Genomic DNA, 23,992 nt, shown 5'->3' on the forward strand with positions numbered 1-23,992 from the left:
CAAGTCTGTCTGCATCTTAGATTCCTGGATTTTCTCCCCATTTAGAAAATAGTCCGCACATTTATTTCTGCTACCAAAGTGCATGACCCTGCATTTTCCAACATTATATTTCATTTGCCACTTCCTTGCCCATTCTTCTAATCTGTCTAAGTCCTTCTGCATCCTACCTGTTTCCTCAAGAGTACCTACTGCTCCACCAATCTTCGTATCATCTGCAAACTTGGCAACAAAGCCATCTATTTCCATCATCTAAATCATTTATATACAACATAAAAAGAAGTGGTTCCAACACTGACCCCTGCGGAACACCACTAGTCACTGGCAGCCAACCAGAAAAGGATCCTTTTATTCCCACTCACTGCCTCCTACCAATCAGCCAATGCTCTAACCATCGTAGTAACTTTCCTGTAATACCATGGGCTCTTAACTTGGTAAGCAGCCTTATGTGTGGCACCTTGTCAAAGGCCTTCTGAAAGTCCAAATATACAACATCCCTTTATCTATCCTACTTGTAATCTCCTCAAAGAATTCCAAGGCTCATCAGGCAGGATTTTCCCTGAAGGAAATCAAGCTGACTTTGTACTATCTTGTCTGTGTCACCAAATACTCCATCACTTCATCCTTAACAATTGACTCTAACATCTTCCCAACCTCTGAGGTCAGGCTAACTGGTCTATAATTTCCTTTCTGCTGCCTTCCTCCTTTCTTAAAGGTTGGAGTAACATTTGCAGTTTTCCAGTCCTCTGGCACCATGCCAAAGTCCAATGATTTTTGAAAGATCATTTCTCTTTTTTTGGCGTGTGCCTGCATGCGTGCGAGTTTGTGCATGATGTCTTTTTCATGGCTTTTACAAGGCGCGGAGCGAGAGAGAGACTGTGTGGTGCGCCACTCCTCACACAGATATTTTCACAGTATTTTTCCCTTTGTTTTATGAGGTCGAGTCGCGATCTCGACACTCAACCCGGCACGGATGGAAAGCGTACTTGGGAGCGGACCCGACTGATTTCGAACCCGGGAACCTCCGCTCCCGAGACTGGCACCAATGTCATTGTGCCACCAGCTGGCCCAGAAAAATCATTTCTAATGCCACCACAATCTCTAATGCTACCTCTTTCAGAACCCTGGGGTGCAGTTCCTCTGGTCTGGGTGACTTATGTACCTTTAGGTCTTTCAGCTTTTTGAGCATCTTCTCCATTGTTATAGGAACTGCACCCACTTCACTTCCTTCACACACTACAACATCAGGCATACTGCTAATGTCTTCCACTGTGAAGACCGACACAAAATACTGATGTATACTTTCTACTTTATACTTTATTGTCGCCAAACAATTGATACTAGAACGTACAATCTTCTCAGCGATATTTGATTCTGCGCTTCCCACTCCCTGGATTACAAATATTAAATATTAAAAATAGTAAAAATTAGTAAATATTAAAAATTTAAATTATAAATCATAAATAGAAAATAGAAAAATGGAAAGTAAGGTATTGCAAAAAAGACCGAGAGGCAGGTCTGGATATTTGGAGGGTACGGCCCAGATCTGGGTCAGGATCCGTTCAGCAGTCTCATCACAGTTGGAAAGAAGCTGTTCCCAAATCTGGCCGTATGAGTCTTCAAGCTCCTGAGCCTTCTCCTGGAGGGAAGAGGGACGAAAAGTGTGTTGGCTGGGTGGGTCATGTCCTTGATTACCCTGGCAGCACTGCTCCGACAGCGTGGGGTGTAAGGTGAGTCCAAGGACGGAAGATTGGTTTGTGTGATGTGCTGCGCCGTGTTCACGATCTTCTGCAGCTTCTTTCGGTCTTGGACAGGACAACTTCCATACCAGGTTGTTGTGATGCACCCTAGAAGAATGCTTTCTATGGTGCATCTATAAAAATTAGTGAGGGTTTTAGGGAACAGGCCAAATTTCTTTAGTTTTCTCAGGAAGTAAAGGCGCTGGTGGGCCTTCTTGGCAGTGAACTCCTCTTGGTTGGACCATGTCAGGTCATTTGTGATATTGACCCCGAGGAACTTAAAGCTTTTGACCTGTTCCACTTGCGCACCACCGATGTAAATTGGGTCGTGCGATCCACTACTCCTTCCGAAGTCAACAACCAATTCCTTTGTCTTGCTGACGTTGAGGGATAGGTTATTGTCTTCGCACCATGCCACCAGGTTCTTAACTTCCTCTCTGTACTCAAACTCATCATTACCCGAGACACGGCCTACAATTGTTGTGTCATCAGCAAACTTATATATTGAGTTTGATGGAGACTTGGCTACACAATCATGGGTGTAGAGTGAGTACAGCAGGGGGCTGAGTACACAGCCTTGTGGGGCACCGACGCTCAGAGTGATTGTAGAGGAGAGCTTGTCCCCTATTTTTACAGCCTGGGTCCTGTCTGTGAGGAAGTTGAAGATCCAGCTGCAGATCTGAGTGCTAAGGCCCAGGTTCCGGAGCTTAGGAATCAGTTTATTTGGAATGATGATATTAAAGGCAGAGCTGTAGTCAATGCAAAGGAGCCTTACATATGCATCTTTATTCTCCAGATGTTCTAAGGAGGAATGTAGGGCCAGAGAGATGGCATCTGCCGTTGACCTGTTGCTCCTGTAGGCGAATTGCAAAGCGTCGAGGTTGACCGGTAGGCTGTGGTTGGTGTGTGCCATAACCAATCTCTCAAAGCACTTCATAGCAATTGATGTCAGAGCCACAGGTCAATAGTCATTCAGGCATGCCACCTTGCTCTTCTTCGGCACTGGGATTATCGTTGCCTTCTTAAAACACGAGGGGATCTTAGACTGAAGCAAGGAGCACTTGAAGATATCAGCAAACACTCCAGCTAGCTCGCTTACACAGGCCTGGAGAACCCATCCCGGGACGCCATCTGGGCCCGTCGCCTTCCTTGGATTTATCTTCAGGAAGGTCCTTCTAACGTCCTCCTCAGTGACGATGAATCTTGATGTCACCAGGTCCGGTTCATCCAGAGGGAGTGGGACGCACCTCTTTTGTTCGAATTTTGCGTAGAATACGTTAAGTTCATCAGGAAGAGAAGCCCCACAGTTATTAGTTATTGATTTAGTTCATCAGCTACCTCCTTGTCCCCTGTTACTATTTCTCCTGCCTCATTTTCTGGCGGTCCTATATCCATTCTCACTTCTCTTTTATTTTCAACATACTTGAAAAAATTTGACTATCCACTTTGATATTATTTGCTAGCTTGCTTTCATATTTCATCTTTTCCCTTATAATGATTTTTTTTGTTGCTGTCTGTAGGTTTTTAAAAACTTCCCAATCCTCTTATCTTCCCACTAATTTTTAGAAACATAGAAAAACTACAGCACAATACAGGCCTTTTGGCCCATAATGCTGTGCCAGACATGTACTTACTTTAGAAATAACCTAGGGTTGCCTATAGCCCTCTATTTTTCTAAGCTCCATGTACCATTTTGCTTTGTTGTATGCCCTTTCTTTTGCTTTTATAATAGATTTGACTTCCCCTGTCAGCCACAGTTGTACTGTTTTACCATTTGAGTATTTCTTTATTTTAGGGGCAATAGATGTAGGAAAGATGTTAGATTCTTGGGGGATGCCAGTTAATAGCTGTAGGAATGGAATTACTGTAGGTGATTCCTTGACTAGATCATTGCTCCCCAACCACCGGGCTGCAAAGCATGTGCTACTGGGCCGCGAGGAAACGATATGATTTGGTGATATGAAATGATATGAGTCAGCTGCACCTTTCCTCATTCCCTGTCACACCCACTGTTGGAACTTGAACGCACGCGAGGTCATTACGCACGCCTCATCCATGTCAGCGTGGGAAGAAGATCAACTCCTCCAGCTTGCAAATGACGGTGGGCTGAAAAGTATGTTTGAGATAACATCTCTGCTGGCATTCTAGATCAAAGTCGAGGCTGAATCTCCTGAGATAGTCATGAAAGCACTAAAAACATTGCTTCCATTTCCAACATCATATCTCTGCGAAGCGGGGTTTTCTGCAATGAATGCAACGAAAACTAAATTGCGGAATAGACTGGACATAAGGAACCCCCTTCGAGTATCGCTGTCTCCCCTCACCCCTCGATGGGACCGTCTTGTTGCAGGGAAACAAGCCCAGGGCACCCACTGATCCAGCGATATTGGTGTGTTGCAATGATTTTGTATGTTCATATGGGGAAAATATACGCTGTGTGTTTAATAGCCAAACGTTACTTAAAATGTTATGATGCTATTGACTTATGTAAGTGACTTATAATTGACTTATCACTATATTCATGCGAGGGAAATATGTGCTGTATGTTTAATATTACATTCGTTAGATAAACCCTTTTAGAAACGAAACTGAGTGTATTAGCCACTTAGAAGTGACTTATAGTTGACTTACCACCTATATTCCGGTCGCGATTAACACCCCGCACCCCCACCGGGTCGGCCAGTCTGCAAGAATATTGTCAATATTAAACCGGTCCGCAGTGCGAAAAAGGTTGGGGACCCCTGGACTAGATAAATAAAAATAGAAACAAGTGAATGTGATCCCTGGTAGCTCAATAATAGCTTTAGGAAAGGAGGTGAAAGTATAGATAGCAAAATCAGATTCAGAATTGTTAATTTAGGAACTGTATGTAGAAGGGATAGAAAACATCCAGTTTTCAAACACAGAAACATGACAGCCTTATACACATGCAGGTGCCTGAAAAATAAGCTGATAACCAAATACAATGGATTCTGATTAATTGGGACACATCTTGGTACATTTTGGCCCAATTAAGTGGCTACCCTGTTTAGCTGAAGTTTTATGGAAAGAGTTAGAGGGAGGGAACGTCGACTCAGACCATGAGAGGCCTGCGTCGGGCACTTTCATGCCTTACAAGGCGCAGATTGGCAGTCTATGTGGGGCACCACTCCTCCCACAGACACTAGAGCAATGTGTGGTTAAGTGCCTTGCTCAAGGACACAAACACGCTGCCACAGCTGAGACTCGATCTAGCGACCTTCAGATCACTAGACGAACGCCTTAACCACTTGGCCACGTGTTAAAATAGTTAAATAAATAGTTAAAATGTATATTTAAAAAAGACAACCTAATATAAGTAAGAAATTATGCATTTAAATGAAATACAAAACAAATAACACTAAATACTACTACAGTATGAAGAAACCGTACTTCCTTAATAGTTATCAATAGCGGGATTTATCCAATGTACATAGCCAAGTTCTTTTGATTGTAAATGAATAACATCGGCACAGACATCAAGTGCAGATAATGAAATGCCCTCGTACAATGCATTTGATGTTTGCATCCTTCAAATCTTCATTTTGATTGTAATATGCAAGATGATAGTTGCTACCTTCAAATTCTACATAGTTCCTAACTTGCTGAAGTAATGAAGTAGGTTCCATTTTCAGTCCCACCCAATCTCTAAGCCTGAGTGCTTAAAACCGCAATTAGCAAAACAGTTTGAAATTACAGTGTTATTACTTATTTCTCGCCAACTATCAGTGACAAAAATCACTGAATTTGAACACACACACAACTGATGCTATTTAAAAATTATTTGCTCTAAGCACGAGAGCTGTAGATAGTGTCTAACTGCCACATAAATGCACACAACTGATACTAGTTAGAAACTTCGTCAACAGTCACCTGTCCCAATTAAGTGGGATAGTGTCCCAAATAAACGAAGGGAATCCTGGCTATTTTCTTGACTAGTTTTTGCTCTTTTAGAAGTTGTACCAAATAACCAGCTTCAGCGATTAACAGATGGCCCAATTAATCGGAATCCACTGTATAGAATATGTGCCAAGACATCTGAAGGAAAGATATTTAGAGAGAGAGAGTGGGGGGGGGTAACAAAGAGTTAATAAATTACAACGCTGCTTTTAATAAATGAACACCATTCAGTGCAGTTTCTATTCTTCCGTGGAACAAATTTTCAATTGGTTTGCTTCCTGAAGTGGTGCTTGCATGGGCCAATTCATGAAAAGTTAATGATAACATTTTGTTTTTATCTTTGGTTGGGAATTGCTTTCATTCTAAAATACAAGAGGGAAATACACAGAGGTATTTGCAATATAAATATTAATGAAGCTAATTACAATCTAAAATAAGTTAAGTTGATTCTCTCGGTCTTTATGTTGCCCTTCAATATTTGTTTTTTACCATTTAATTCCATTGATTTCTTTAATTTGTTTCATCTATTTTACTCCTTTAACAGATATTGGTATAAATCTGACAGATCCTATGTTTCATGGGATTTATCGTGGTACTCAAAAGCATCAAGGTAAGTGTTACAATAAAATATATGTCATTTTCGTATTCAAAGAACATAATTTAAATATTTTGTGAAATGGTACTTGTGCTTGAGCACAGGAACTTAGTATTTTTAAATTACTATGTTGTACTTGATTTCTAAATTTTGTACTTAAATGTGAGAGAACTTTCAGTTCCCTTTTAATGGTCATTAATAGATGGTCGGATAAGCAATTACAAATTTGAATTAGTATTTTGTTCTGGTGAAATGAGTAAGGTCAGATAAGATGGATTACATGTCTTTAATACTATTAGCATTACTACATTATCAAATAGTCAGTGAAGAACATTTTCAACTATTTAGCTGACTTCTTGCTTTTTTCCCTCGGGGCATGGTTGGCAGTTAACATTGTAAGCTGATGTGCCTAGAAATTAGATTGCAATGCACCATTATTTTTGGTTCACTTCATGTTGACGATATCCTGATTCCTAGACCGTAATGCAGGGTTTTGACCCAAAGCATTGACTATCCCTTTTCTTCTCCAAGTGTTGCTCAACCTGCTGAGTTCCTCCAGCAGATTTTGTTGCAAAGAAAAAACAGAATTTGCATGACATTTTTGATTTTTCAGTTATATGGAATCAGTAACAGTTTTTTCATTCAGAATCCCGTTTGTGTTTGGTATTCCCAAAAATACACTGGAAGCTGCACTCCCCCGATTTCGAGTTTTTGCAACTTGCTTCTGTTTGCTTTCATTGCTTTCTCTCCTACACCCCTAATATAAATAGCCTGTCTGGTTGTTGCAAAGGGTAGGTCAGTTATTGATACCGATGCCCCTGTGTCCACTAACATATCGCATTGCCGGCCCCCTAACAATGCTGTTGTGTACATCCGCGGGCCACCAGTGCTGGCAGTGGGGCCCGCTGCCACATCCATTTTTGACCTAGGAGCCGTCTTTACTAGCTGTATGATCTGATCAGATTGGTCAGACTGGGCTGCGGTGGGCTGAGAGATTGCGTGTCTGCTGTGACATTCACCTGTTTTCCTTTCCTTTTTTTTTTGGACACTGCCTCCAACCATGTCCCAACAGGCCACACCTGTAGCATATCAACTCCTTTACCCTCCCATGTCTAATCCAGCAGTTCCTTGCTTCATGCCCTGGTTGCTGACAAACAAAACAAACTCTCTGGGACATCACAGCAGCTGCATCCACTATAGCCACCTTACAACTTCTGTTGCACTTTCTCAGTCTATCTCACTGACCCACGAAACTACCGCAGAGTAGGTCGACCCCACTGTTATGACTAAATCTAAAACTTCCTAGTGGGCTGAGCTCAGGTCTTCCTTCATCATTTTCAGGAAGACTTGGTCATCCCTCCCTGGATTATCCAACCCGGAATACTCCTCATACTCTCAATATTTACATTCTGCATAATCCATAGCCGTCTCTTCTGCTTTTTGATTCACTGCCATTACCATTCCCCAGTTACTCTCACCTTCCCTCAGTCACTTCCTCGCTTCCCCTTTAAAAAAGCAGTATCTTTCTTTATTGTTGACGTTCTTGGTAGTTGCCCAGGTACCATCCCACACCCCCTGGGCCATATTGTTCCATATTTTCCTCGGGCACCACTTTTACCAACACATATATATCTTTAGGGTGCATCTGGTGAATTTCAACCATTTCCTCGAGCTTGCGCCAGAATTCTGAATTTCTAGATGCAACTTTAAGTGAGGGCAACCCTGATGAAATGCTCTTTCTCCCTGGGGGTGAAGGGCTTATGAGTGGTCATAATCAGAATCACAGGCTGGCTTGGATCATCAGAGTTCTTGGCCTGGTGTTGCTTAACCTCAATAGGTACCATCCCGACAGATATATCTGGGTAAAACCTCTCCTTGAAATATCTCCACACTAATTCCCACACTAAGCAAAATATAAAAGACGGGTACCAGTTGAACAGCACATACTTAAAACTGTAGAGTATGTGCTGTGCGATCTGCCACTTTTGAGCCCCTGAACTCATGATGCCTGCTGTATTCCTTTGCATCACACTCGCAAAATGTGTACGCTAAAATGCAGCTCTCCGAGCGAGTATACACGCCCCCACCCTGGCGCCCTGAACCGTCAGTAACCACCCTTCGCAACTGGTGGTTCTGTCTCACCAAATTAACATGCAAAGTTTCTTCTCTTACATCAACACTTGCATGCACACGCACTACTTTTATATCTACCAGCAACGTTCTCCGCGTTCATGATACCTCGTGTTCCCGTGTACCACTGACCCGAACAGATCCAAGTGTGAGTGCTAATTTTAAAAAATACTCACCCATTTAGGCTGCTAAAATCATTGGCCTCACAATGGGTCACAAAGGCATCCCACTCCTGACACCAAATGTTGCGTGAATGAAATCACTGGAGAAAATTCCTGGTAGATACAAAGCAGCTTCTTTATTCGACAAAACAGGGTACAGTAGGCATCATATGGAGATATTTTTGGTGGAAAGGTCACCTGGCCCAACGTGGGGCACAGTATTTTATGTGCCAAACATCAAAGGACAATTCCATGTTTACAAAGTATAGACGATGCTTTTTTTTTTGAAACTTACATACAAACTTCAAACCTCCTGATTCTCGTCCATACCACAAATGCCAGCATCATCTGGACTGGGATTCACAGCTTTTAGGAATCCATTGTACCAAATTAAATCCAAAATACACATTCAAAGGCAAAAGACTGGTAGCCAAAGCCATTTGCTAAATGTAAATGACTTAAACCCAAAAATCACTCTAACACATGACATTTTTGATTTTTCAATTATATGAAATCAGTATGGTTTTTACATTCAGGATCCCCTTTATGTCTGGTATGCTGACATGAGGAAGACCCTATAAGTGTCCTTTATCATTCAGTAGTGTACAGTTCACCTCAATTTTAAGTGCAACATTGCACACCAGTGTTTGTGGATGTGTGTCAAGTGACTGTGAGGCATGACTTAAATTTACTTGGGTGAACTCCATTTTAATATAAGTACTTGGATCTTCTTCAGTAATCCCTTCACCAATGTGTAATATTGCCCTGAATTTGCATCCAACGAACTGCTGACCTAACCCCTCCCATGTCCAATCACACCCATGAACAAGCATTATTTGTCTGCCCCCCTCCCACACAAGTCTTCCTTCTCTGATTACTAACCTTTATCTACTGACCCTAATTGATCCCTGACAGCCAGCTCTTGCCTTAACCACTCCCCTCATCAACTGGCCTGGATTTCCTCCTCTTATCGCTGAGTCTCTGGGGAAAATACCCCTGTGGATCTGGGGCTTGAAGAAAACACATTTCGTATGCAAAACTTATTTTGTAGAACAGGATGGATGACTTAATTTCCTAGCAGCACGCCCCAGAATATTGATTATAGTAACGATGGGTTAACATGACTTTACTGATACACACTATGTTTTACTGAAATGTAACTTACATCAAGTTATGTATATTTTTGATACATCCTGAGGGCTTCTCAATACACTAGATGGACCATATGACATCCTCCGGCAAAGTTAGAGGCAGAGGGGTCTGCTTCCTAATCAACTTCTCTAGGTGCTTGGATGTGATGGTCCTGGTGAGTTCCTGCACACCCAGCTTGAAATAACTAATGGTGAAATGTTGCCCATTACTATCTGCCAGGGGAGTTCACTTCAGATGTCCTGAAGGTAGTCTACAGGTGGCCGTGAAGCCTGCACTCAAAGAATGATACTCTGAGTACAAAGTATAATTCTTTGAGTATCCCACTTCAAAGTCAACAGCTTTGAAATGGGATATACTGAAGCTTTCTTCATTGCTGATGACTTAAAACATGCCAACTTCAAGAGTGCATTGCTAAAATGCTACTAGCATGTCTCCTGTCCCACCAGTGGTCCAAACCTCCTTGTCCATGCTAAACAGCCCTCAAAGATGCTACTGAGCCAACCCCTGCCCACACTGTAGTAAATCAGAGTGCCAGACTGTGCTCCTTCTCCCTAAATGCAAATGGAAGCTGATACATGAGATTGAGTACAGAAAGCCATGTAGTGCTGGTCTGAGGAAATAGATGAGTTTGTAAATGGCTGCTTTGTAGTCTGGTCCATTTTGGAAAAAGTCAGCAGATCACCACCATCAAAAATTTTATCAGCAAGTGTTTTGAGAACTGTGTACCAAAGAGGACAGTCCAGGTCTTCCCAGGCCAGAAACCATTGATAAATCAGGAGATGATCCAGTCCCTTCTGAAGACCAGGACTGCAGCTTTCAAATCAGGTGTCGCTGACCCATAACTGAAATTGAGATGTGACCTCTGTAAAGTTATCGGAGAGTCAGTTGTGGCAGCCCTTGCAAACTATAACGGCTTACACGATGAAGTCAGGCAGTATCGGCAACAACAGCTCATCCCCTTCCAGTTCAGCTAATACATTCAATACACATTTTAACTGTTGGGTGTTAGTGTCTTCACTATGGAAGGCACTAGCACCATGGTGCAAGTTCCAGGTGTCAGAAGGCATGAAATGTGTGAATAACTAAGGTGAAATTTCTTGGGAAACTGTAAGGTCTGAAGGTAGATAAGTTACCTGGACCAGATGGTGTACACCCCAGAGTTCTGAAAGGGGTGGCTGAAGAGATCGTGGAGACATTAGAAATTATCATTCAAGATTCTGCAAAAGTTCCAGAAGACTGGAAAACTGCAAGTGCCACTCCACTCTTCAAGAAGGGAGAGAGGCAAAAGAAACTGTAGGTCAGTTAGTCTGATCTCAGTTGTTGGGAAAATATTGGAGTCGATTACTAAGGATGACGTCTCAGGGTACTTGGAGACGCATGATAAAATAGGCCATGGTCAGCATAGTTTCCTCAAGGGAAAATCTTGCCTGACAGATCTCTTGGAATTCTTTGAAGAAGTAACAAGCAGGATATTAAAAGGACAATTGTTGATGATGTGTACTTGGATTTTCAGAAGGCCTGTGACAAGGTGCCACACATGAGGCTGCCTAACAAGCTATGAGCTTGTGGTATTACAGGGAAGATTCTAGCATGGATAAAACAGTGGCTGATTGGCAGGAGGTAAAGAGTTTCTGATTGGCTGCCGGTGACAAGTTGTGTTCCAGTTGTGTTCCACAGGGGTCTAGTTGGGACCAATTCTTTTTACATTATATTTCAGTAATTTGGATGATAGAATTGATGGCTTTGTTGTAAAGTTTGCAGACAATATGAAATAGGTGGGGGGGGGCAGGTAGTTTTGAAGAAGTAGAGAGGCTACAGAAGGATTTAGGTTAGGAAAATGGGCAAAGAAATGACAGATGGAATGCAGTGCATGACCATACAGTTCCTGACACTGTAGAGGAAATAAAAGGTTGGACTATTTTCTAAACGGAGAGAAAATTTAAAAACCTGAGGTGCAAAGGGACTTGTGAGTCCTTGTGCAGGATTCCCTGAAGGTTAATTTGCAGGTTGAGTTGGTGATGAGGAAGGCAAATGCAATATTAGCATTAATTTCAAGAGGACTAAAATACAAAAGCAAGGATGTAATGTTGAGACTTTATAAAGCACTGGTGGGGCCTCATTTGGAGTATTGTGAGCATGTTTGGGCAACTTATCTTAGAAAGGATATGTTGGAACTGGAAAGGCTTCAAAAGAGGTTCATGAAAGTGATCCAGGATTGAATTGTTTGTCATATGAAGAGTATCTATCTGATGGCTCTCGGCCTGTTTTCACTAAATTCAGAAGAATGAGGGGTGACCTCATTGAAACCTATCGAATGGTGAAAGGCCTTGATAGAGTGCATGTGGAGAGGATGTTTCCTATGCTGGGAGAGTCTAAGACCAGAGGGCACAGCCTCAGAATAGAGGAGTGTCCTTTTAGAATGCAGATGAGGAGGAATTTATTTAACTAGGGAGTGGTGAATCTATGGAATTCTTTGCCACAGGCAGCTATGGAGGCCAAATCTTGTATATTTAAGGCAGAGGTTGATAGATTCTTGATTGGTCAGGGCATGAAGGGGTACGGGCAGAATGCAGCAGATTGGTTCTGAGAGGAAAATTAGATCAGCCATGTTGAAATGGCAGAGCAGACTCAATGGGCCAAATGACCTATTTCTGCTCCTATATCTTCTGGTCTTGTGGTCTAAACTGAGGGATATTAGAACATCACTACCACCTCAACAGTCTCCAGGGCACCTGAACCAATGCCACCATTTGGACATTAGATGAGATTTCCAATAGTCAACCAATAATGTGCATCTGGCCCAGATGGTTTCCTTGGTCATGTCCTTAGACCCTGTGTAGATCAGCTGGCAGTCATATTTGCTGACTTTTTTTTTTAACCTTTCTCTGCTTCAGTCTAAGGTTCCCACCTGCTTTAAGAAGACTATTATCACCCTGGTACTTAAGAAAAACAAGGTAATGTGCATTAATGACTACCACCAAATGGCTCCAACACCCACCATCATGAAGTGCTTTGAGATGCTGGCCTTGGCACACATTAAATCCAGCTTTCCAGACCACCTCGACAGAGAAATCCAATCTATTGGAGATGTCATTTCCCTGGCCCCACATCTCTAGAGTATCTGGACAGTAAAGGCACCTATGTTAGACGATTGTTTATTGACTACAGTTCTACCTTGAATACTATATTTCCAAGCAAACTTATCCCAACTCTCAGACCTGATACTCAACACCCCCCTTGGCAAATAGATTCTTGATTTCCTGACCAACCAGAGTAGTCAGTAAGGATAGGCTTTCACTAGATTATCCTCAACACTGGCACCCCACCAGGCTGTATCCTCAGCACACAACTCTACCTCCTATGCACTCGCGATTGTGTGGCTAGATTCTACTTTTACTCCACTTACGAGTTTGCAGTTGATACCACTGTTGTATCACAGGAAGGAGATAGAGAACCTAGTGACATGGTGTCATTTCAGCAACATTTCCCTCAGTGTCAGCAAAATAAAGAGTTGATCATTAACTCCAGGAATTTGGGGGTGGGGGTGGAATTACACATGCTCCTGTTTAGACCAACAGTGCTGAGATCGGGAGGATTCCAAGCTTCAAGTTCCCAGCTGTGAACATCACCAATGGCCCTTGCTGGTCCAGCCGTGTAGATGCTACACCCAAGAATGCTCACAGGTGCTTCTACTTCCTCAGGTGGCAAAAGAATCTTGGCATGTCCCCAATTTTTATCAATGCATCCTGTCTGAATGCATCATGGTATGGCAACGGCTCTGCCCACGACCACAGAGAGTTGTAAACAGAGTTCAGTGCATGATGGAAAACAGCTTCCCAACCATGAATCTGTTCTACCCGTTTTGCTGCCTCAGTAAAGCAGCCAGCATGATCAAAGACCCCCCCCCCCCAGTACAACTCACCCGCATATTCTCTCTGCTCACAACTCCCATAAGGCAGAAATTACAAAAGCCTGATAGCAGGTATGGGCAGGCTCAAGGGAAGCTATCCTGTTGTTTACTAGACTATCAAATAGTCACCTAGTCTGAGGTAGAATGTTAACCTCACAGTCTAGCTTATTATGATGGCGCGCCTTTTTGTCTACCTGCACTGTCCTTTCTCTGTAACACTTTATTCTGCATTCTGTTATTGTTTTACCTTGTACTATCTCTCTGCACTGTTGTAATGAATTAAACTATATGAATGGTCTACAAGAAACATTTTTCACTATTCCTTGGTACATATGATAGAAATAAACCAATTTAAAATTTAAACCATGCAGTTCAGGTGTCTGACTACTATTGTACTTAGAGTGACCTCTTGTGGTAACAACAGTATCCTAACCTAAAGGAGACATGAGAGTGCACGTGCAGGGATCTGGCTCCTCAACATCAGCTGTCCATATCCTTCCACAGATGCTGCCTGATCTTCTGAGTGCCCCCAGCAGTTTGTTTTTATGTATCCTAGCATACTGAATTGCTAATGATTTTTCCATCCTAACTTGTATTCTTAATCTTATGCAGGATTTTCTTGGAAATGATAACTTCATTTAAGTATTCTCCATTCCAAAACAAAATGATAACTACACAAGTTAGGAGAAAATAATGAAAATTCAAATTTTATCCAGTGCCAAGGAGAAAAATATAAAGCGTGCATATATAAAACAGCTTCTTTTAAATAATGCCTGTTAATATCAAAGCAATGTGTAAAAAGAAAAACGCAAACAACAGGAATTCTGCAGATGCTGGAAATTCAAGCAACATACATCAAAGTTGCTGGTGAACGCAGCAGGCCAAGCAGCATCTATAGGAAGAGGCGCAGTCGACGTTTCAGGCCGAGAAGTCCTGACGAAGGGTCTCGGCCTGAAACGTCGACTGCGCCTCTTCCTATAGATGCTGCTTGGCCTACTGTGTTCACCAGCAACTTTGATGTATGTTGTAAAAAGAAAAAGATCAGCATGTCAGGCATTTTCAATGGAAAGAGGAACAGTTAATGTTTTCGGTCAAAGCATTGTCAGAAATGGGGAAAGAGAATAAGTTTTGAGTTGCAGAGGATGGGGAAAGTGATGAATGTGACCCAAGAAATAGGGTGAGGCCAGGATTGCCATGATGATTGTTGTCATTCAGTCAGTCAGTTACAGGCAGTTTATATTGAGCACTGTTACAACTGTACAAGACAAATAGGTCAGAGTAGGAGTGGAATGGAGAATTAGAGTGACAGGCAACAGCACTCTGAGTCACCTCTTCAGACTGAAAAACAGATGTTTTGCAAAGCAGTCTCCCAATCTGCATTTTGGTTTCTCCAATGTAAACAAACTGACATTGTGAATGCTATAGAATTGGTATAAGCACCAGCCTAATGTACAATTCCATGACTCTACATTTTTATGTTATCTTTGCCAGTGGATTACTTAATATTAATTGACTAAATTAATTCACTCCTTGTAAAATGTCTGAAACAGTTTTTTAAGACAAGGTAGCTGCTGCATAATTGAAAGTATTTTTATTTGATCATTACTGTCCCCTCAGTATCTGAAAATAGAAATATTAGATAAATCCTGAACAATATTAGAAGCCCTCCAGAGATACATTATAGAGGAAAAAGTAGAGAGAATAAACCGGGACAGAATTTGGAATACCATACTTCCAAAAAGGAACAAGCTGTAAACTTGTTTATGATGGCTACTTAATTTTTCAAAGTAGCCACATATTATAATCGCTTACCGTAATATTGGCATAGTGACCTCCCGTATGCAAAACGTTATTTACTTACCAAAGATTTGGTAAATAAGAGCACTTGAACACTTGTCTCATGAGAGGTTTTTTTTAAATACACTATTTGTTTCTGGGCTCTTACAGATGACTTTCTAGATGTGGTGCAGAGGGCAGTAAAAACTGGAGTTCAGAAGGTAAGCAAAATTCTGCTAAATGTTGAAGAAGAAGAACTTTTAAAATTTTTGTTTAAAGTTCTGTTTGTATGCTGTTCAGATATTAGGAGATTAAGACTGAATTGCCAGATTACTTTATAACATTAAATCAAATCCTAAATTCATGGCATGCATAGCAGCAAAATTGATCCTGCGACTGCTACACGGTTGTTATACTTGCATTACACGCTCAGCTCCAATGAGGGGTCGAGTCAGGAGCATTCATGCTGTGACCCTGTTAATCCGAAAGGAGACCAATCCTGACATTACGCGCCAGACCAAGTGATCCATTGGGTGGTAAAAGAAGAGATTAACGCAATAGAAAGGAAGGACATAAGCCGGGAAGATGTGGAATCGATATGGGTAGAGCTGCGTAACACTAAGGGGCAGAAGATGCTGGTGGGAGTTGTGTACAGGCCACCTAACAGTAGTAGTGAGGTTGGAGATGGTATTAAACAGGAAATTAGAAATGCAATAAAGGAACAGCAGTTATAATGGGTGACTTCAATCTACATGTAGATTGGGTGAACCAAATTGGTAAAGGTGCTGAGGAAGAGGATTTCTTGGAATGTATGCGGGATGGTTTTTTGAACCAACATGTCGAGGAACCAACTAGAGAGCAGGCTATTCTGGACTGGGTTTTGAGCAATGAGGAAGGGTTAATTAGCGATCTTGTCGTGAGAGGCCCCTTGGGTAAGAGTGACCATAATATGGTGGAATTCTTCATTAATATGGAGAGTGACATAGTTAATTCAGAAACAAAGGTTCTGAACTTAAAGAGGGGTAACTTTGAAGGTATGAGACGTGAATTAGCTAAGATAGACTGGCAAATGACACTTAAAGGATTGACGGTGGATATGCAATGGCAAGCATTTAAAGGTTGCATGGATGAACTACAACAATTGTTCATCCCAGTTTGGCAAAAGAATAAATCAAGGAAGGTAGTGCACCCGTGGCTGACAAGAGAAATTAGGGATAGTATCAATTCCAAAGAAGAAGCATACAAATTAGCCAGAGAAAGTGGCTCACCTGAGGACTGGGAGAAATTCAGAGTTCAGCAGAGGAGGACAAAGGGCTTAATTAGGAAGGGGAAAAAAGATTATGAGAGAAAACTGGCAGGGAACATAAAAACGGACTGTAAAAGCTTTTATAGATATGTAAAAAGGAAAAGACTGGTAAAGACAAATGTGGGTCCCCTGCAGACAGAAATAGGTGAATTGATTATGGGGAGCAAGGACATGGCAGACCAATTGAATAATTACTTTGGTTCTGTCTTCACTAAGGAGGACATAAATAATCTTCCAGAAATAGTAGGGGACAGAGGGTCCAGTGAGATGGAGGAACTGAGCGAAATACATGTTAGTAGGGAAGTGGTGTTAGGTAAATTGAGGGGATTGAAGGCAGATAAATCCCCAGGGCCAGATGGTCTGCATCCTAGAGTGCTTAAGGAAGTAGCCCAAGAAATAGTGGATGCATTAGTGATAATTTTTCAAAACTCGTTAGATTCTGGACTAGTTCCTGAGGATTGGAGGGTGGCTAATGTAACTCCACTTTTTAAAAAAAGAGGGAGAGAGAAACCGGGGAATTATAGACCGGTTAGCCTAACGTCGGTGATGGGGAAACTGCTGGAGTCAGTTATCAAGGATGTGATAACAGCACATTTGGAAAGCGGTGAAATCATCGGACAAAGTCAGCATGGATTTGTGAAAGGAAAATCATGTCTAACGAATCTCATAGAATTTTTTGAGGATGTAACTAGTAGAGTGGATAGGGGAGAACCAGTGGATGTGGTATATTTGGATTTTCAAAAGGCTTTTGACAAGGTCCCACACAGGAGATTAGTGTGCAAACTTAAAGCACACGGTGTTGGGGGTAAGGTATTGGTGTGGGTGGAGAATTGGTTAGCAGACAGGAAGCAAAGAGTGGGAATAAACGGGACCTTTTCAGAATGGCAGGCGGTGACTAGTGGGGTACCGCAAGGCTCAGTGCTGGGACCCCAGTTGTTTACAATATATATTAATGACATGGATGAGGGAATTAAATGCAGCATCTCCAAGTTTGCGGATGACACGAAGCTGGGTGGCAGTGTTAGCTGTGAGGAGGATGCTAGGAGGATGCAGGGTGACTTGGATAGGTTGGGTGAGTGGGCAAATTCATGGCAGATGCAATTTAATGTGGATAAATGTGAAGTTATCCACTTTGGTGGCAAAAATAGGAAAACAGATTATTATCTGAACAGTGGCCGATTAGGAAAAGGGGAGGTGCAACGAGACCTGGGTGTCATTATACATCAGTCATTGAAAGTGGGCATGCAGGTACAGCAGGCGGTGAAAAAGGCGAATGGTATGCTGGCATTTATAGCGAGAGGATTCGAGTACAGGAGCAGGGAGGTACTACTGCAGTTGTACAAGGCCTTGGTGAGACCACACCTGGAGTATTGTATGCAGTTTTGGTCCCCTAATCTGAGGAAAGACACCCTTGCCATAGAGGGAGTACAAAGAAGGTTCACTAGATTGATTCCTGGGATGGCAGGACTTTCATATGAAGAAAGACTGGATGAACTGGGCTTGTACTCGTTGGAATTTAGAAGATTGAGGGGGGATCTGATTGAAACGTATAAAATCCTAAAGGGATTGGACAGGCTAGATGCAGGAAGATTGTTCCCGATGTTGGGGAAGTCCAGAACGAGGGGCCACAGTTTGAGGATAGAGGGGAAGCCTTTTAGTACCGAGATTATTAAAAACTTCTTCACACAGAGAGTGGTGAATCTGTGGAATTCTCTGCCACAGGAAACAGTTGAGGCCAGTTCATTGGCTATATTTAAGAGGGAGTTAGATATGGCCCTTGTGGTTACAGGGGTCAGGGGGTATGGAGGGAAGGCTGGGGCGGGGTTCTGAGTTGGATGATCAGCCATGATCATAATAAATGGCGGTGCAGGCTCGAAGGGCCAAATGGCCTACTCCTGCACCTATTTTCTATGTTTCTATGTTTCTAAAAGGATAAACCCTCGGCCCACTGGAAATCATGAAAATCGTTAGCCACAACATCGGAGGCTTCAGCCACTGTAAAGCAGAAATTCTGACAAACTTAAAACCGGACATCTTGTGCATACAAGAAACTCATAGGCTGAACAACCAACCCTATGTGCCAGGAATGCACTTGGCTATTGACACCCCTAGTCAAATTTATGGAAGTGCAATCTTTGTTTAAGATAAATCTGTTAGCAATGAACACAGCAAACATCCAAGCTGGCTCAATGGAACTTCTGAAAGTTGAAACAAAACACATAAATATTATCTCGGTCTACAAGCCCCCTAATGAGCCATTCATGTGGCCACCTAACCTAGATCTCCAGGACAAAATGTACCTCATTATTGGTGACTTTAATAGCCATAGCGCCAACTGGGGATACGAAGATGACGATGCAAATGGAGAAGAAGTTGTATCATGGGTTCTCAACAACAGCCTTGAGCTACTATATGAGTCAAAGGACACCCCTACCTTCACAAGTGACAGATGGAGAAAAGGATACAACCCAGACCTTGCCTTTGTTACCCCGGCAAGCTCCAACCTCTTCACACGAACAGTCCTCCAACATATACCCAAATCCCAACACTGCCCAGTCCAGGTAGAATCCGTTACAGTTCTGAGACCTGTACCATCAATGTACCTACCAAGATTTAACTTGAGAAAAGCGAATTGGACATCTTTCGCAGAATCCCTTGTTCAACTTATCGATACCATACCACCAGAACCTGATCGTTATGATGAATTTGTCCAACTAATCTGGAAAGTAGTGCAGCAGAACATACCTAGAGGCTGCAGAACCAAATATATTCATGGATTGACTAGTGATATCAAGCAGAGTTATCATGAGTATGTCAACTTACATGACCAAGACCCGTTTGGTCAGGACATAATTGAAATGGGAGGGTCAGTTCTGTCTCTACTGAGCCAAGAGAGATAACAGCGTTGGCAGGAACTTATAGAAAACACGGACATGACCAAGAATAGTAAGAAGGCATGGGCAACTGTTCGGAAACTCAACTCAGACAATAGACCACCACAGAGAATTGCTGCCGTAACACCCAATCAGGTTGCCCACCAACTAATACTAAATCGTCGACCAAATAACGAGGAACGGAGGCAAAAGAAAAAACATCAGGAGATGGAGTCAGCTCTCTCAAATGGGAATAACAATTTCCTACCTCTCACCCTAGAAGAATTAAAGGATGAAGTATCACAGCTAAAATCCAACAAAGCTGCTGGCATAGATGGGATTCTTAATGAATTCCTTAAACATCTTGGACCTAAAGCACTCCACTGGCTTCTGTCCCTTTTTAACTGTTGCCTAAGATAATTAAAAATACCTCAAAAGTGGAGAAGAGCCAAAGTTGTTGCTCTCCTAAAACCCAATAAAGACCCAACATTCCTAAAAATTACAGACCGATTTCCTTGCTCTGCACCCTCTATATACTCTACGAGAGACTTATATTGAAAAGAATATCCCCCTTAGTCGAAGATCTTCTAACACCAGACCAAGTCCTGAACTTAACCCAATATATTGAGGATGGCTTTGAAATGTGACAAGTTACAGGGGCAGTATTCGTTGACTTAACAGCAGCATACGACACTGAATCACAGAGGCCTTCTACTGAAATTATCAAAAATGTTAAAGAACGAAACCACAGTCAAAGTATTAAGAAGCCTCCTAGAAAATCGTAGATTTTATGTAGAAATAAATGGAATTAAGAGTAGGTCTCATCCACAAAAGAACAGACTACCACAGGGATCAGTCCTGGCACCTCTACTATTTAATGTTTACACAAACACCAGCTAACCTTTCCTAACACATGCAGGTTTACCTATGCAGACTATCTATGCATAGCAACACAAGCTAACTCCTTTCAAGAAGTTGAAGTACGACTTACAGCAGTCCTCGAAACAATGAAGCAGTATTATGAAAAATGGTCTCTGAACCCAAATCCATCAAAAACTCAAGTGTGTGCATTCCGAGGAATCGAGAAGCAGCTAGGAAACTCAAGATCTTCTGGTGTGGGAAAGAGTTTGAACACCATCCGACTCCAGTTTACCTGGGCGTGACACTGGATAGGTCGCTCTCATTTGCCACTCACATCCAAAAAATACGAGAGAAAGTTGGCTCTCGCAATTCTCTCTTGACAAAATTGGCAGGCATGAAATGGGGAGCTAATGCTCACACACTTAGATCAACTGCCCTAGCACTCTGCTGTGCACTTGTGTGGGGCAGATCAGCACATGCGAAGAAAATAGACCCTTTGCTTAACGAAGCCTGCCGAATAATCACGGGCACACTGCACCCCACACCCACGAACATCATTTACAGACTTGCAGACATTGCTCCCCCAGAGATTCGAAGGGACACTACAACAACAATTGAAAAAGGTAAACAGAACTGGGATCCACGGCACCCACTACATCATCATGTGCCAGTTTCCAACTTCCTGAAATCGAGGAAAAGCTTTGCTACAGTGGAGGAACTACCGCACGGAACATCCTCCCAAACATATAGGGTTGACCTCTGGCAACAAACAGAAGCCAGAACCCCACCAAACAATACAGTGCAAGACCCCACAGAAATGTTGCCAGACAGGGCACTGCTTGATAGACAGAAGTGGTGCACTCTCAACAGAGTGAGAGCGGGAGTTTGTAGGTTGGGAGACAATATGGTGAAGTGGGGTTTAAAGACCAGCGAATCCTGTGAGTGTGGTGAAAGGGTGCAGAACATGAAGACATTCTGCGCAACTGCCCACTCTCACTTGATTTAGCTGACACTGACCTGCTCAACATCAACCAAACAACACGAGTGGCTGGCTGTCTGGTGTGACAAGCTGTGGTGATGAGCTTCAATGAAATGATTGTTCCAAAGATTTGAATCCTTTATTCCATCCTGTATGAAGGGTGATTGATAAGTTCGTGGCCTAAGGTAGAAGGAGTCAATTTTAGAAAACCTAGCATATTTATTTTTCAACATAGTCCCCTCCTACATTTACACACTTAGTCCAGCGGTCGTGGAGCATATGGATCGCTTCTTTGTAGAAGTCGGCGTCTTGGACCTCCAGAAAGTGGTCCACAGCAGGGGTGAGGTGGCCTAAGGTAGAAGGAGATGAGTTATACAGCTCTCGTTACATGCACGTGCAGTTCGACTCTTTGAGTGATTATGCAGAAAGTTTGAAGTCAATAACTCATCTCCTTCTACCCTAGGCCACAAACTTATCAATCACCCCTGCTGTGTTTCTCCTGCAACTTAAGTTACTGCTTCTTTCTCTGAAGTTCTTCCTGGTTTCCCCAAAGCTGCTCCTCCTTTTCTTCCAATGCATGTTTGTCCCTCAATATTTATTGTCTCGTGTATAACTCGGCTAGATCAGCCTCCATTCTAATGCATGCCAATGAGGTATCAGATGCATGAGTCATTCTGCTAGAAATAGAACATGCTGTATGCACATTAGATACACTGTCGTCATTCTGTAACTCATCAGCTTTAGACGTAGTCACAGCCTGTTCTCAGGCTTTATAAATATTTTAATTTCCTCAAATAAACTGGCCTTCAACATTGTATGTTTGTTTAGTTTCTTAGTCTTGGCATCAAGGGCACTGCTTCCAGCTGAACTCATATTATTTTCCAAATGCACAAACCAGACAAAACAAAGGCAAATTCAATTCTGCCTTTAACAATGGAAGCAATCCAATTCTTAAGATTTTCAACAGAACCAAGTAGTTGAACACTTCAGGCAAACACCACTATACAGTTTTTCAGTCCAACTTAGTTTGACACAACAATGCTGACTATTCAAAGCTGTTTTAAACCCAAACACACAGCATGAATCAACAAAATGTAGTTACTTGCCACAAACTACTCCAGGCTGCAGTGCTTATAATTGCATGGACATGTCCGTATTCTTAGTGTTCATTAAGTATAACTGTCGAAAACTTTTGCTAATAAAAAGATTGAGACAAAGAAAACTTCTGCTGACAGAATGCAGCAGCAAAACCAAACGAAAACAATTGCCACTAGCCTGCGACTGCTACGGAGTTTTTGTACTTGCATGACCCGCCCCCCAGCTCCAATAATTGTTCCAAAGAGTCATCCTTTATTTGATCCTTTATTAGTAAACATGCAATTTTGAAGCAATGAACTTAGATGTACCCAAATGTGAGCTAAACATGATTCAGCGTTGTGTTATTTCAGCAGTCAGCAAAAGATACAACTTCAGCCGGTCCCATGCTATAAAGTGCCGTGAAATAAGCAAGAATACGCAACTTATTGCCTTAGTTTCTACCATGCACCCACTGATGTGACTAGTTACCATAATAAACATAATAAATGAGCAGAAATAAAGCAGAAAATTTGTGGGCAGAACTGAAAAAGCGTGTGCGAGCAAGGAGGCCTACAAACCTGACTCAGTTACACCAGTTCTGTCTGGAGGAATGGAACAAAATTCCAGAAACTTACTGTGAGAAGCTTGTGGAAGGCTACCCAAAACATTTGACCCAAGTTAAACAATTTAAAGGCAATGCTACCAAATACTAACAAAGTGCATGTAAACTTCTGACCCACTGGGAAAATGATGAAAGAAATAAAAGCTGAAATAAATCCTTCTCTCTACTATTGTTCTGACATTTCACATTCTTAAAATAAAATAGTGACCCTAACTGACCTAAGACAGGGAATGTTTTCTAGAATTAAATGTCAGGAATTGTGAAAAACTGAGTTTAAATGTATTTGGCTACGGTGTATGTAAACTTCTGACTTCAACTATATATACATTTAAGGTTTGTCTTGCCTAATGATTTGTTTTAATTTTCAGTTCATGATTACAGGAGGCAGTTTGCAAGATAGTACAGATGCAGTGGAGCTGGCAAAGACAAGTGGTAACTTAAAATTTATTCTGCCTTACTATTTCTTTTGGAAAATGTGCTGTACAGCTACAGGAGTAGCTGCATTTATCTTGTTAATTCCAGCCATTAACTTGCTCATCACTAGGGAGTGTAAGCTATGTATACACAGTCTGTCTGTTGCCATGATAAATGGTTGGTGCAAGTACACTGACAATTTCTTTTTCATTTTGCTGGTTCAAAGATATTTTCTACAGTACAGTTGGCTGTCACCCCACACGGTGTGGTGAATTTGAGCAGAATAACCCAGAGCAGTATTTGAGTGACCTGAAAACATTGGCCACAGAAAACAAACGGAAAGTAGTGGCCATTGGCGAGTGTGGCTTGGGTAAGTTTAACTAAAAATAAAATCAAGTGATAATTTTGGTCTATTTTGTAATGGAAATAACCATTTAATAGCTTCTGTAAATAGACTATGACAGAAGACTTTTGAATGATTG

At 42.0% G+C, this 23,992-nt stretch overlaps 1 protein-coding gene across 2 annotated transcripts in view; it reads left to right on the forward strand.

Annotated features, from left to right (window-relative positions):
• Positions 1-23,992, forward strand: part of tatdn1 (TatD DNase domain containing 1) — a 104,858-nt gene that overhangs the window by 9,171 nt on the left and 71,695 nt on the right. Inside the window, exons 2-6 of one of the 2 annotated variants that reach the window (XM_063062923.1) lie at positions 6,199-6,264; positions 12,587-12,646; positions 15,550-15,599; positions 23,465-23,528; positions 23,737-23,880. In XM_063062923.1, coding sequence (XP_062918993.1) covers positions 23,468-23,528; positions 23,737-23,880 — 205 coding nt within the window. In that variant the 5' untranslated portion in view covers positions 6,199-6,264; positions 12,587-12,646; positions 15,550-15,599; positions 23,465-23,467. The remainder of the gene's footprint in view (positions 1-6,198; positions 6,265-12,586; positions 12,647-15,549; positions 15,600-23,464; positions 23,529-23,736; positions 23,881-23,992) is intronic. The other variant, XM_063062914.1, reaches the window with a different exon arrangement.

The sequence above is a fragment of the Mobula hypostoma genome, chromosome 1, assembly GCF_963921235.1.
Source record: "Mobula hypostoma chromosome 1, sMobHyp1.1, whole genome shotgun sequence".
Classification (NCBI taxonomy): Eukaryota; Metazoa; Chordata; class Chondrichthyes; order Myliobatiformes; family Myliobatidae; genus Mobula; species Mobula hypostoma.